General features: G+C 26.8%; 2 protein-coding genes across 3 annotated transcripts; both read left to right on the top strand.

Annotated features, from left to right (window-relative positions):
• Window positions 1-2: 2 nt before the first annotated feature.
• LOC113869691 (protein SRG1-like) lies at window positions 3-4138 on the top strand. Its single transcript, XM_027506141.1, has 4 exons — window positions 3-270; window positions 2726-2973; window positions 3116-3440; window positions 3644-4138. Exons 1-4 carry the CDS (start codon window positions 22-24, stop codon window positions 3905-3907), a joined length of 1086 nt encoding a protein of 361 aa, XP_027361942.1. The 5' UTR covers window positions 3-21; the 3' UTR covers window positions 3908-4138.
• A 3531-nt stretch (window positions 4139-7669) lies between these two features.
• LOC113869695 (protein SRG1-like) lies at window positions 7670-11764 on the top strand. 2 transcript variants are annotated; one of them, XM_027506145.1, is made up of 5 exons: window positions 7670-7812; window positions 9076-9346; window positions 9872-10119; window positions 10220-10544; window positions 10807-11764. In XM_027506145.1, the coding sequence occupies exons 2-5, from the start codon at window positions 9131-9133 to the stop codon at window positions 11053-11055; spliced, it is 1038 nt and encodes a 345-aa protein (XP_027361946.1). In that variant the 5' UTR covers window positions 7670-7812; window positions 9076-9130; the 3' UTR covers window positions 11056-11764. The 2 variants fall into 2 exon arrangements, with proteins under 2 accessions (XP_027361946.1, XP_027361945.1); XM_027506144.1 differs by having other exon boundaries at window positions 8522-9346.
• Window positions 11765-14290: the final 2526 nt, after the last annotated feature.

Below are 14290 nucleotides of genomic sequence, written 5' to 3'. Positions count from 1 at the left end.
TGATTAGACAGATTTGTACTTATGGATTTCGAAATAGCGAAGCTTGGAACCTCTCTTCTGGTGCCTTCTGTTCAGGAGCTAGCTAAGCATCCCATAACCAAAGTTCCTGAACGATATGTTCGTCTAAACCAAGACCCAACTGTATCTGTATCTAACACAATCTCTTTACCCCAAATCCCAGTAATTGATCTCAGTAAATTGTTGTCTGAAGATGGATTATCTGAGCTACAGAAGCTTGACAACGCATGCAAAGAATGGGGCTTCTTCCAGGTTTCTAATATTCTTATCCCTCTTTATATTTCTACAAAGTAAAGGGAATTCGAATCGAACTCAAGAAATGATTTATATACTGCTGGCACACAAATTTAACTGACTATTTGAAAGATTTTTTAATTAAATTGTCTTGATTATATATACAGCATTTTGGATATCCAAAATTAGCTGTAACATCACTTTTTTCTTTTTTGGTAAAAAGAGTTAAAACCCTAAAAGTTACAATGTTAATGAGAATATATTTTTATGTTATAATTCTTGAAAGTGAATTATTTTTAGAATTCATATATTTTTTCACCTAAATTAAAGGTATAAGTCACTCCTTAAGTTATATTTTTATCTTTTTACTTAAAAATATTTTATACATAAAAAACTGACTAATTGTGTAAAAATTAAGAGTAAAACAAGGCGAAGGAAGAGAGTGTTCAACACACGAAGGAGGAGTATCACATATTTTGTTTTGAAACATTAAATTTACTCTTGAAGTTTCAAGACCATATAATTAAAGATTTTACACTCCGAAATTTTTTTTTATGACATAAAAACTAAAGTAATTAATTGAAACAGATATATATTTATATATATATATATATATATATATCTATATATATCATTATTTAATTTTAAAATTTTCATTCTGTTTTTTTTAAGTTATAATCAGGGCCAATTGGAATATATTATAAGCCTATTAAAATATATAATGATATTTTTTTTTTCTAATTACTACTCATTATTATATTAAATAAATAAATTATTATGATCTACCCAATTATTGACTGAAGTAGTTGGAACAGTGGTTCGGGCAGGAAGTTATTACTCCCTTTATTTCAAAATAATTTTCATTCAAAGATAATTTTTTATGACAATTAAGAAAAATAAAAAATACCTTGATTTTTTATGATGTATTTTGTTTAATTGTTAAAAATGACTAAATAGAAATTAAAAGGTATTATGTTCATTATTTATTTTAGACAAAATTATAATAAAAATTAATAGTTTATTGAAGTATAAACATCATTTAATATAATTTTTTTTGGTTAAAATGTCATTTATTTTGAAATAAAGAGATTATTTAAAAACTGAAATGTATCTTGGCTATATATTTAAACTTGGACCGGCTTTTAGATGTTAATATTTCGTTTAAATAATGATTAGTTTAAAATAAACCAGTGGTGTTTTCATGCACAGATATTATTAAACTAAGTTTTTTAAATAAGTAATTTAAAATATACTATATGACTGTTTATAATTTTTTTAAAATATAATTACTAATAATAAATAAAAGTAAATGAAAATTTAATTTTTATTAAATTAAAACAAATATTTAATGTAAAAAAATATTATTTAACATTGTGAAAAAGAAAACCAACTTCTAAAAGCATTTGGAAAGATTTGAAAAATATTCTCATTTTTTAAGAATATGTAATCACAAATCTTATTAACATGACAACTCATAATTAAGTGATAAAATAAAAAAATTTCTACTACCAGTACATTTAAATTAATTTTTTAAATTAATATAAATTTAAATAAAAAAGTATATATAACATTTTTATTATAGCTCCTATATGAAAATATTTACATAAGTATTTGGTTAAATTAAAATTAAAATCGAAATAAATAGATTGAAGTTTTGAATTTTCTTATTTCCAAAATAGATTTATAGTAAAATTGAGTGTAAAATTTTTAATTCAATTATGATTTTTATACATTTTTTTTATGCAATTTCCGGTTAGAGAGGGAAAACAAATGCAAAACTATACATTATAAAAATTGGTCAAACTTGCGTTTGTAATTGCAAAATGCAAACCCTCGTTTGCTGTTGACCCACATTAAAGGAAACATAGATACTATGTCGTTCGCCCTCATAAATTGGGATTGCAATATTGCAAAATTAGCTTACCATTACTGCATTGCATGCCTCAAACAATTTGAAACCTTATCACAGCTCATGGACTCGTTGTGATTAGTAACTTTCCTCATTTTTTTAAGTCCACTCAAATGTAGGTGTTTTGGATGAACTACACTTCGTGGTTCCAATAGTATTTTACGTAGTTAATTAATGTAAGCACGACAAATCAAATAAAGAATTGAATTTGTACATTTAAGCAAATACTACTAAATAGAAATTAGGTATTGATTAAGAAATTTGAAATATTTTTAATAAAGTCTTTTATTAATTTTTGAACGAGTACCTTAAGAGTACTTATTAGTACGACCCTTAATTAATTTTAAAGCAAAATATGCATGTTGGATGCAATAAATTTGTAAAATGTAACAATGTTTTCAATTCTTATTAACCAAGAATCTAGTTTTGCCCTCATCATAAATATTCCTTGTGCCATTCCAGCACAAGTCTCCCCACATAGCAATGCACATATTTTATGAATGAAATTTAATTTAATTTTAATTTGTAAGTTTGTGAGAATTTCAACACGGGAATTAATTACAGTTGATAAATCATGGAGTGGACCCTTCATTGGTGGAAAACGTGAAGGCTGGTGTTCAAGAGTTCTTTAATCTTCCAATGGAAGAAAAGGAAAAATTTTGGCAAAAACAAGGAGATTTGGAGGGGTATGGTCAAAATTTTGTTATATCTGAAGAACAAAAGTTAGAATGGGCAGATATGTTCTATATTTACACTCTTCCATCATACACAAGGCATCCCCGTTTATTTCCTTGTATTCCCCAACCATTCAGGTTATTTCCAATCTCTTTTCATACATTATTATAATTTTTTAGAACAAATCTACTTCTCTTTCATGTTATCACTTCGTTATAACATCATTGATTATATAATATTTGATGGTAATTTACTCCTGCAAGCTTTGTCTCATTGCAGACATTATATAGAGAGCTATTCTTTAGAGTTGGAAAAACTTTGCACCACAATCATTAAACTTATGACAAAAGCTCTAAAGATCGAACCTAATGAATTGCTGGAGTTATTTGAAGATTTAAGTCAATCAATGAGGATGAATTGCTACCCTCCATGTCCCCAACCAGAACATGTCATTGGCCTTAATCCTCATTCTGATGCTGGCGCCCTTACCATCCTCTTGCAAGTCAATGAAACGGAAGGCCTCCAAATAAGGAAAGATGAAAAGTGGATTCCTATTAAACCCGTCTCTGATGCTTTTATCATCAATGTTGGAGATATTTTGGAGGTAATTGGCTAAACCAAACATTTTGATTAACAAGAGCTCGTAGGATACTGATTAAGAAATTAAAAGTAATTTTTTTAATTAAATTTTTTTTTTTAATTCCTTAGAATACAGTTAGCATGCATTTGCGTACTTTTATTACTTAACACACTAAACATTTTGATGACTATCAAGAGCTTTTTGGTACTTGTTTCATATATTGGCAGATATTGACCAATGGCATTTATCGAAGTATTGAACATCGAGCAACAATTAACTCAGAGAAAGAGAGAATTTCCATTGCTACATTTCACAGGCCTCAAATGAACAAAATCGTAGGTCCAACACCAAGCCTTATTGCTCCTGAAAGACCTGCATTATTCAAAAGTATTGGTGTAGCAGATTACTACAAAGGATACTTTTCTCGTGAGTTGCAAGGGAAATCGTACATTGACGTCGTTAGAATAAAAAATGCAAAGGACTTTGCATGAGCTTTTAATAAAACAAAATAAACTCACAGCAAAAAAAATAAAAATACATATGTATAACTACGGACAAGCCTACTAAACAATAACAATGCTAGTATGTATTGACTCACTATTCAAGGCTTCAAATTATCTTTGATGCTAATATCGTAGTATTTTAAGTTTGTATCATGAGACTTCATATGTGTGTGATGAACTAATTGCTTAGTATATAACGCATGCCCACTTATATGCCTACTCCACATTTATTCTATCGTTATAACAAAAATGTTTCAGTGACAATTTTAGGAGAGATGATTAGTGGTGGTTTTAACTTTCATTTACATATTTGTTGGCAATTCTTGATTTACTATGAATGAATTGTCGAGAAGTGTTTGCACTATTGTCTTTATGCAAATCAATGGTTTAACCACCACAAATGTGGGAGTTAAAGTATCGATTAAACAAAACTCAAGTTGCAAGAAATTTATTGACAAAGATATAAACCTATACTTTTGTGCAACTAAATATACTAGTAATTCTTTCTTCCGATTTTAACTATGGGTATTGTTAACTAGTATTCACAGGGAACTAGTTAAAAAAAAAAAATTAAATGATAAATTTTTATTGAGAAATATGTTGAATTGCATTAAAAATCACAGAAGTAAGTGTAGTGTATTTATCATGTTCTTTGAGAGAAATAAAAAAGACTTTTAGTTTAACTAGTGCTTAATGGTTATTATTAGTAAATATCATGTTAAGAAATTTAGATTTAATTCACTCTCAAAAGCTAACTCATGAAAGGAAGATTGCCCTAACCCTTATAAGAAGTATTTTGCCTCTATTTTTAACCAATGTAGAACATCTTAAAAAGGCTAAGAAAAATATTTTATTCTAACAACTTTGAAGCTTAAAGTGGAGAATTTCACATATACTTTTTTTAGTTATTAAAATTATTTTTATGACAATAAATAGCTAATCCTTTCTTCATTGTGATTGAATATAAATAACTCACTCTCATGTATATTTTAAAATACATTAGTTAATGTTAATTTTTCTTAATAATATTAATGATTAATTCTTAATGGTTGTTAAATTTTAGTCATGCGAAATTTAATTTATAACTTAAGGTTTTATTAGAAAATACTCTCTAAGTTAAGAATTAAAATAAATTATCTAATAAATCATGTTATTAGAAATAAGACTTTATTTTATTAGTTGCTATAAGTACAATTTAATATTGGTAATAGAGTAAATAAATAGTTATGTTGGAATATGAATGGGAGGAAGGTTAAGTGAAGTTGAATCTCAATGTCTTCTTTTATTGATATTTAACTTAATATTTATATTATTTCTTATATTTGTCAAATCTAATTTAGTTTGGTAAAAATAATCTTTAAAAGTTATATATTTATATTAAAATATTAATGGAGTAAGGTTAGGCAAAAATCAACCCTCATGTCTACTTTTATTGATATTTAACTTGATATTTATATCATTTCTTATATTTGTCAAATCTAATTTAATTTTGTGTGAACAATTTTCAAAATTTATAATTTTAAATATCTTTTGTAAATAATTCAATAGAAATATAAAAACAATAATATTAAAGTATAAAATATCAAGCAAGATTCAAAGGATATATATTGATACTCCCTGATAGTCAAGTTAAAGTTTGATATTAAAGGTTAGTACATCCACATTAGAAGTCAATACAATATTATTATCAAAATAAAATTCAAATTCTGATTGAAGATCAGTAAAATATCTTACTTAAATTTTGTTCTTGAAAAATAGTATTAAATAATTTAAAACTTTTAAAGTTAAGAATTTAGTAGAAATTTAATGAAAATTGAAGAAGTATGTAAAATTTGGAGATTAAAAATTGAATAGAATTTTAATTAATAAATTTCAAAATTTTAAAAATAATTAATTTAATTAATACAAAATTTAAAATACAGATAATTTAAATTAAAATTCTAAAATTGTAATGAAAGCAGCGGTGATGGAAAATTGCAAGTTAATCTAGCTTTGTTGAAAGTTCAAAACTTTGAATTTCTAGCACCTACGAGAGATTAGAAATGCATACGGTGTTGAAAGTGAAACAACGTTGATTATAAATCGTACTATATATTTTTAAATAATTTTTTTCAATTAATTATATAATTTTTAATAAAACTTTAATTCTAATTGAACAAAAGTAAAAACATTATTTATGATATTTCATGTAATTTTTTTTCTAAAGAAGATAATTTAAATTTAAATTCTAAAATTGTAATGACAGCAACAGTCAAGAAAAATTGTAAGTCAATGTAGCTTTTGTTGAAACTTCAAAACTTTGAACTTTTAGCACGTACGAGAGAATAGAAATGCATACGATATTGAAAGTGAAATAACAGTGATTATACGCATAATGTATTTTTTAAATAAACGTTTTTCAATTAATTATATACTTTTTAATAAAACATCCGGAATTAGCATCAGTCTTCTCCTTCTTAGATATTTAAGTAAAAAAATAGTTTTCATTCATTGACAATATTCTTGGCGTTATTTTACTAAATATTACTTTTATGAAAAATTTTAGGTTGATTATAATCCTTTTTAATGATGAAGACCCAATGAGAGATTAAATAAATAAATAATTCTACAAATCTGAATAATTTATTAAAATTTTAAATGGTTTTTAATTTTTTTAAAATGTTATCATTAATGTTTTTATACTTTTCTAAAAATTTACATTGATTGCATGTATAGTTAAATAAGAGCTTATAACAATTAAAACAATCTTTATAATATAAGTTAAATTTTGAAGTTGAGTTAGGAAAGAATATAAATTAAAGATGATATCAAAGTTTGTAATAAATTTGATATTGAGCACCATCTCAGAACGAAAAAAAAAAAAAACTTAACCCCGTAAATATTTGAAGTGCAATCAACCTAATTCTGTAATTTCTAGCTCTAATTTCGTATCTCTCTTAATGTAACTTACTTAATCGTGTAAATTTTGCAGTATAATATAAATTGACTGAATAATATCAGTAATATACTTTTTAACACGTCTTTTTTAACACACAAGAGTATGTGTGGTTGATATTTCTAAGTTGATTATACATGTAAATATAATAAAGTATGTGAACCATTTGAATTAACTACCATTACATATATTATGCATACAAATATTTGATCATTTATAAAAAAAAATTAAATTAAAATAAATATAAGTTTAAACATCTCATTATTCAATTTTTAATATTAATAAATCATGCATTAAAAAAAAAAAGTCCATTACACAATTTTTATGGATAAACTTCGCACGCAAATAGAAGAGACATTACACAGTAAGATTAAACTTCTAGAAGAGTAGTCAAAAGTACCGTAATAAGCGTGTCATTTAAGCTACATTATAAGGGTCAAGGGACGACCCACTGAAAACTTTTTTACTTTTTTTAAAACAAGGATAAGATTCCTAATTTAAAAATATATTAAATTATGGAGAGTTCTATTGAAAAACTTTAGTTAAATTAGACAAGTCCACGAATTAGTTCAACATAAAGTGATTTTTTTAACAATGTTATTTAACTTTTTTTAGAGTAGAATTTAAATATTTAATAAATAATTTTACTAAAAATATAAAAAAAATATTTTTAATAAATTTTATTATTATTAATCACTTAAATTGAATTTTAAGAATTAAAATTAATATAAATATAAAAGAATTGAAGTTAATAAATATATTTTTTTAATTAGGCAGTTGGTGATTCTTTAATTCCGCGGTACGCAACCCTGACGTTGACGAAATTTCTTTCTTCTTTGACCGACCTCTTTATCCCTCTTTCAGAACTGTAAACACCTGACCATTCATGCGTTTTTTTTCCTCTTGGAGAGTGCTATCTCAAATCATTGTTGAAGCTACCTGTGCTTTAGCAGAGAAGGTAACATCTATCTCACTCGTATCTGTTTTCCTTTCTGGTTTATGAATGAATATAAATGAAATCGGTGAGTTGGATTTGCATAGCTGAATCTGTAATTATCCCCTCTTCAAACTGTGATTATGAGGCTATTATTGTAAGGTTTGTGTTGTCCGAATCTGTGTGGGGGATGTTAGATGCATGGATTTTCTTGTATGGATTTTTTCTTTTATTTGATTTCGCTGGTAAGTGCGAAAGTGTGTTCATGTAACATTCCCTCTGCAAGTGTCTCAGTTGAATCTTCGTTTAGTACTAGTATTACTAAATGAAAATAGAAATTTAAATAAAAAACACTAAAGGTAATTATTTTTAAATTTAGTGAATTTTATAAAATTTAAAATATAATAATTATTGTTAATATTATATTATATTGAAAATAATTTTTAAATTAAGAAAATAATTTTCATTAAAAAAATGAAGGCTCATATTTAATATAAAAAATATATATTTATAAATTTTTCACTTCCGTCACTTTGTACGGCCGTTGGTTCAGTGGATGACATAGCAAGTTTATTGGGATCATAACATTAAAGTAAGGTTTGAAAGCCTATTTTACATAGTGCCCTGTTTATATTACTCATAGAATCGATTATTTTAAAATTAAAAAATAATTAACAGCATTTAATGTGTCTCGAGTTTTGTTAAAATTACATCTTGAACGTATATTTTGCAGGCTAATTCCTGCTTCTAAAGTTTGGTAGATTTCTTTAAATGCTCTAGCGTGCTGGACTACGAATCTTCGTTGTGAATCCTGGTGTTAATTAATGGACGCATCTATCTGGGAAATATATATTACGTGGTTTACTATTTACTATCTAATTCAAACATCAGCAATGATACATTTTTTTTTATGAATATGCATTATCAACACAGACTTGTTATATTATTTTCTTCTCCAAATACATTCTAATAATAATTTCTTTTTAGAAAAATATCAGCATTATATAATTTCATTATGAATATGCATTATCACCCTAAAAAAATGAATTGTTATTCAACTATGCATTGATGCATTTTTTTAAAAGTATATTTAGCTGTAACGAGACGTTAAATTCATTGTAATGTGTGCTAGCAAATGATTAAAAATACCAGTGTAAAGTTATTTAGCAATAATAGTGGATTAAAATTACGATTCTTTGACATAATATGCTTTTCTGCCATTCTTTGTAATAATAAAATTTAATTATTTTGTTTTGGAATTGGATCCAACCCATATTTGCACCTTAGAGGCCTGTGGGCTTGACATCAATCCAAGAAAGAGGAGGCAATATTTTAAAAAAAAATGTCTCTGTTGGTGCCTTCAGTTCATGAACTTGCAAAGCAACCCATTACCGAAGTTCCAGAACAGTATCTTCGACCAAATCAAGATTCTCCTATTATTTCTAATTCAGACACTTTACCGCAAATTCCAGTCATTGATCTCAGTAAATTGTTATCTGAAGATGTAACGGAGCTAGAGAAGCTAGACCATGCATGCAAGGAGTGGGGTTTCTTCCAGGTTTGAATTATTACTCCTTTACTTTTATTTTTAACTAGTTAAAACTTCTACCTATATATCACTTGGAAAAGTTCACGTGACAAAATAAAACCGAAGCAAATTTTAAGAAAAAAATGTTGACAAGTAAGATTACATTATATTAATGATAATCTCTATGGTTTCATGAATATCATGACCTAAAATGAATGAAACTATGCAATGTTTTTAAATACGTTCAATACATAATTGTGATTAATAAATAAGCATGGTAAACTAGTTAAGGGTTTCATATTGTTGATTCTAGCTTTGATTTTTAGGAAGGGAGAAAACTAATTGAAATTTATCAAGTTCGTGTAGTACTGTTGCAAATAATAACAAACCATGTGATATATAAAATAAATTTGTTCACTCTTATGCCAAATTTATGTTTCGTGAATATGTTTTATTCAAAACATTCCTGCATAAATGATAGTTGAAATATTTTATGAAGGACATAAATTTAATTTTCTTATCTTTAAATGGTTTCTACTACAAAATTAATGACAGGTGATTAATCATGGAGTCAACCCTTTATTATTGGAAAATGTGAAAAGAGGTGTTGAAGAGTTCTTAAATCTTCCAATAGAAAAGAAGAAGCAATTTTGGCAAACCCCAGAAGATTCACAAGGGTTTGGTCAGATGTTTGTTATGTCTGAGGATCAAAAGCTAGAATGGGCAGATTTGTTCTTCATTCTCACCCTTCCATCATATGCAAGGAATCCGCGCTTATTTCCTAATTTTCCCCAGCCATTGAGGTTGTTTGCTACTCTATCTTGTATTTGTTTTGCTAGCCAGACTACTATAAAATAAGATTGAGTGATTATGTAGGTAACTTTAACAAACGTTTCATTGCAGAGATAATTTAGAGAACTACACATTAGAGGTGAAAAATCTTTGCATCACAATCATTGATCGTATGGCAATAGCTCTTAACATAGAACCAAAGGAAGTGGTAGAGTTGTTTGAAGATATATCTCAAGCAATGAGGTGGAATCAATACCCTCCATGTCCTCAACCAGAAAATGTCATTGGATTGAATCCTCATTCTGATGCTGGTGCCCTTACCATCCTTCTTCAAGTTAATGAAGTAGATGGCCTACAAATAAAAAAAGATGGAAAGTGGATTCCTGTGAAACCCCTCTCAAATGCTTTTGTTGTCAATATTGGAGATACTATGGAGGTAAATGGCAAAAAAATCTTCCTAAATCTTTGATTATTTTGTGTTTGTGTGTAAGAATATAAATTTGAATGAACCGCATGTAAGCAAACTTTATGTGGGGTTGGAAAATGGATGTATCCAGTGGCAAGGTCACGGTAGTACCCTGCTGAGAATTAATTAGGGACATAATGTCTCGAATAGTATATTCGTGGCCAAAATAGAAAAAACATTCTGTGTTTTTCATTTTGAAGTCATTTGTTACCTTCCTTAAATGGTTTTGCAGATATTAACGAATGGAATTTATCGGAGCATCGAACATCGCGCAACAATTAACTCAGAGAAAGAGAGAATTTCCATTGCTGCATTTCACCGACCTCAAATGAACAAAAGTTTGGGTCCAACACCAAGCCTTGTTACTCCTGAAAGACCTGCTTTGTTTAGAAGAACTACTGTTGCAGAGTACTACAAAACATTCCTTTCACGTGAGCTACAAGGGAAATCTTGTCTTGATGTCTTTAGGATCCAAAATTAGGTGGGTCAATAAGAAAAGTATATGTAGGATTTTGCTGGGGATTGAAAAAATAAGGCATAGATATAGTCCTTAAAATTGACCCATTTGTTAGTTTGATCCTTAAAATGAAAAAAAATCATCAAATTTAGTCTTAAAAGTTGTCACAATCAGTCAATTTAGTAAATCACATTATGAATCCGTAAATCTAGTCCTTGACTTTGGCAAATACTAATCAAATTTAATCGTTGATGTCGGTGTACATCAATTGATTAATTTAGTTCATGCTGTCAGACCAAATTCAGTGATAGTTGTCAAAGTCAAAGATTAAATTGATGATTTAGTAATGTTAAAAGTTGAATTATTGATTTGGGTGTCCATTTCAAAACCTAAATTGATTGATAGTTGTCAATTTTATGGACCAAGTTTGCTTTTATATAATATCAGAAACAAATTTAAGTAGTTGTGCTCATAGTAGAGAATAAATGTTTTACTCGATGAAAATAGAACGTGTACACCAAAAGCAATTGTGATACACAGTAGCTAAACTATGATACACGTTGTTCAAGGCTTTTAGTGGGTGATGTAAATAGGAGCTATGGTGGCCTACAAATTTCTATAGTAGGAGTTGAAATCTGTATGTTTGTACTAGTTGGTCAATACGTGCCTGAGGTATTGTAATTGCTGTATTTTGTCCACCTTTTTTTATCTATCTATCTACTTACTGTTATTTATTACCCTTTCATTTCATTTGGTTTTACGTTCATCCTTTGTTCCACTCGTTATTTACCTTCTTCCCCTGTTAAATTTTATTATGATTGCACTTTTTTTCCCTTTCATTTCGCTTTCTGTTTTATAAAGGCTTGATTCAGCTTTTTTTGTTTAATTTAATATTAATTCACATTTTAGTTCATTAGGAATGATTACGCAAATTCAGATTTTGAAAAATCAATAATAAAACAAAAGGCATAGAAAAGCAAGATGCATGTTCTTTGAAGGTTAGCTTGATTTCTTTTTTATTTAGTTTGTTTTGTTTGTCCATAGCTCAACGCCAAAAAGTTGCAAAAGCTATACAGCGGCACTGCATTGCAAACCGGGTCTTTATGATTTTTTAATACTGGTAAAGAAGTCTATGGACTCCACACATCATTGAATGACTACTTGATATTGAGGAGGATAAAATCGCAAAATTTTGCAAAAAATTGTAAAAAATCAAATTTTGTCTGATTTGGAAATTATTTTTGTAACTCACTCAAATTAGATTTGGATTCTTTGGCTTGATCTACTGAAATTTGCTACTCACAGTAGATCGACCCAAATGAACTTAGTAACTTGTTTTATCATCTCTAAATGTAAATAGATAACTTAGGTAGGCATGGCTGCTGCCATTGTGGCAACGAGCAATGAATATATAGTGGATGCTTGGTTTGGCTATAGTGAGTGAGGAATATGATTTTTTAGGATATATTTGGGAGAGGGTTATATTTTTTATCCAATGATTCATTGAATTAAATAGAGACACTGTAAACTGCAGAAGCAAAACAGAGCAGAAGTCGGAGAAAGAGCATTAAATTAAATATTTTAGTATTTAGACAGTTATATTTTAGTAATTAGCATTTGGTTTATTTCATCGAATCTTCTCTCATTTTCTAATAAAATATATGTTTGGAGTTAGTTTCATTTAGGCTAATAGTGGAAAAATACAAAATAAAAAGTTAATATTAAATTAAATATCTGAAAACTAAATAATTAAAAAAACACAAAGGAAATATTTGAAAAATAAAATGTATGAATGAAAGTTTTATTCTTTAAATTTACTAGATCAACTTTTCAAATAAATTGTAGGAGGTAAAAAAATTAAAATTTTAAAAAGTATAAAATATAAACACAGCGTTTAAGTTAACTGAAATAACTCATAATATTTGGTTATTTAAAAAAATAAAAAATATAATAAAAATACAGAAAAAAAAATAATTTTTATAAACAACTGTGCAACATTAATTAATTTTATAACATTGAGCAATGATTGATTTTCTTAGGAAGTTAGTTTTGCTTTGGATTTGTATATACAGTAAATAACCTAATAACTCAGCCTGTATAACCAGGACTGTGATTGAAAATTGGTAATTTTATAAAAATAAAAATATATTTAATTCCAAGATTAAAATTATAATGAAAACAATAGTCACAAAAACAGCACATCAATCTAGCTTGTGCTGAAACTTGAAAACTTTGAATTTGAAGCAACTATTTTGACATATTTGAAAAGCATACGGCACTAAAAGTGAAATAACATTGACTATATGTCATAGTATATCATTTTAACTAAATATTTTCCAGTTACATAATTTTTAATATAACATTTGGAATGATTAATTTTCTACTTCTTAGATATTTAAATAAAAAGATAGTTTTCATCCGTTGACAGTATTCTTTGCGTGGTTTTACTAAATGATAGTTTTATAAATTTTTTATTCATTGTAATCTTTTTCATTCCAAAGAGACAATGAAAGATTAAATAAATAATTAAAGCTATTCTATAAATAAAAAAAAATTATTAAATTTTTAAATAGATTTTTCCTTTTTAAAACAAATCTCCTATATTTTAAAAATATTTTATTTAGTCAGCATATTAAAAGTAAATTTTCTATTAGGTCTTTACTAATTATAAAATTTTAAAAATTAACGATAGGTATTTGATCATTTGCAACAAAAATTACTTTACAAAAAATATTAGTTAAAACATTTCTTTACTGAGTTTTTATTATCAATAAAAGCTGTCATACATATATCCATGTATAAAAAAGAAAACTGTCACACATCCTTCTCCAAATTGAAAGCATGATTTAGCATTAATTAGCGGTTCTTAATTTGTAAAACATATAATTACAATTAAAATACATTTCTTTGATAAATTTTTCACGCAACTTACAGTGTCTTTTAAAAACCATTAAAATTTCTGAATTTATGTATATTTTAATATTCTAATTAAAATACATTCCGTTATATTTATATTTATAATTATTTAAGATAAATTTAATCACACACTTAATCATTTGAAAAGAAGAAACATTATCCCATTATTCAGAAGAATTGTATTAGTAATTAAAATAACATGACATTTAAGGTAAATAAATTATTTAAAGTTATTCTTACATAAGGGTAAAGTGGCAGACAAGTAAAGACTTGTTTAATATTTTTTTTTAAAAAGCACAAGATTCTTAATTTAAAAAATATTACATTATGGAGATTTCTATAG

This window comes from Abrus precatorius, unplaced genomic scaffold, assembly GCF_003935025.1.
Source record: "Abrus precatorius isolate BTA unplaced genomic scaffold, Abrus_2018 Scaffold6, whole genome shotgun sequence".
NCBI classification, from domain to species: domain Eukaryota; kingdom Viridiplantae; phylum Streptophyta; class Magnoliopsida; order Fabales; family Fabaceae; genus Abrus; species Abrus precatorius.
The sequence above is the reverse complement of the archived record's forward strand: the minus strand, read 5'-3'. Positions and strand labels throughout refer to the sequence as shown.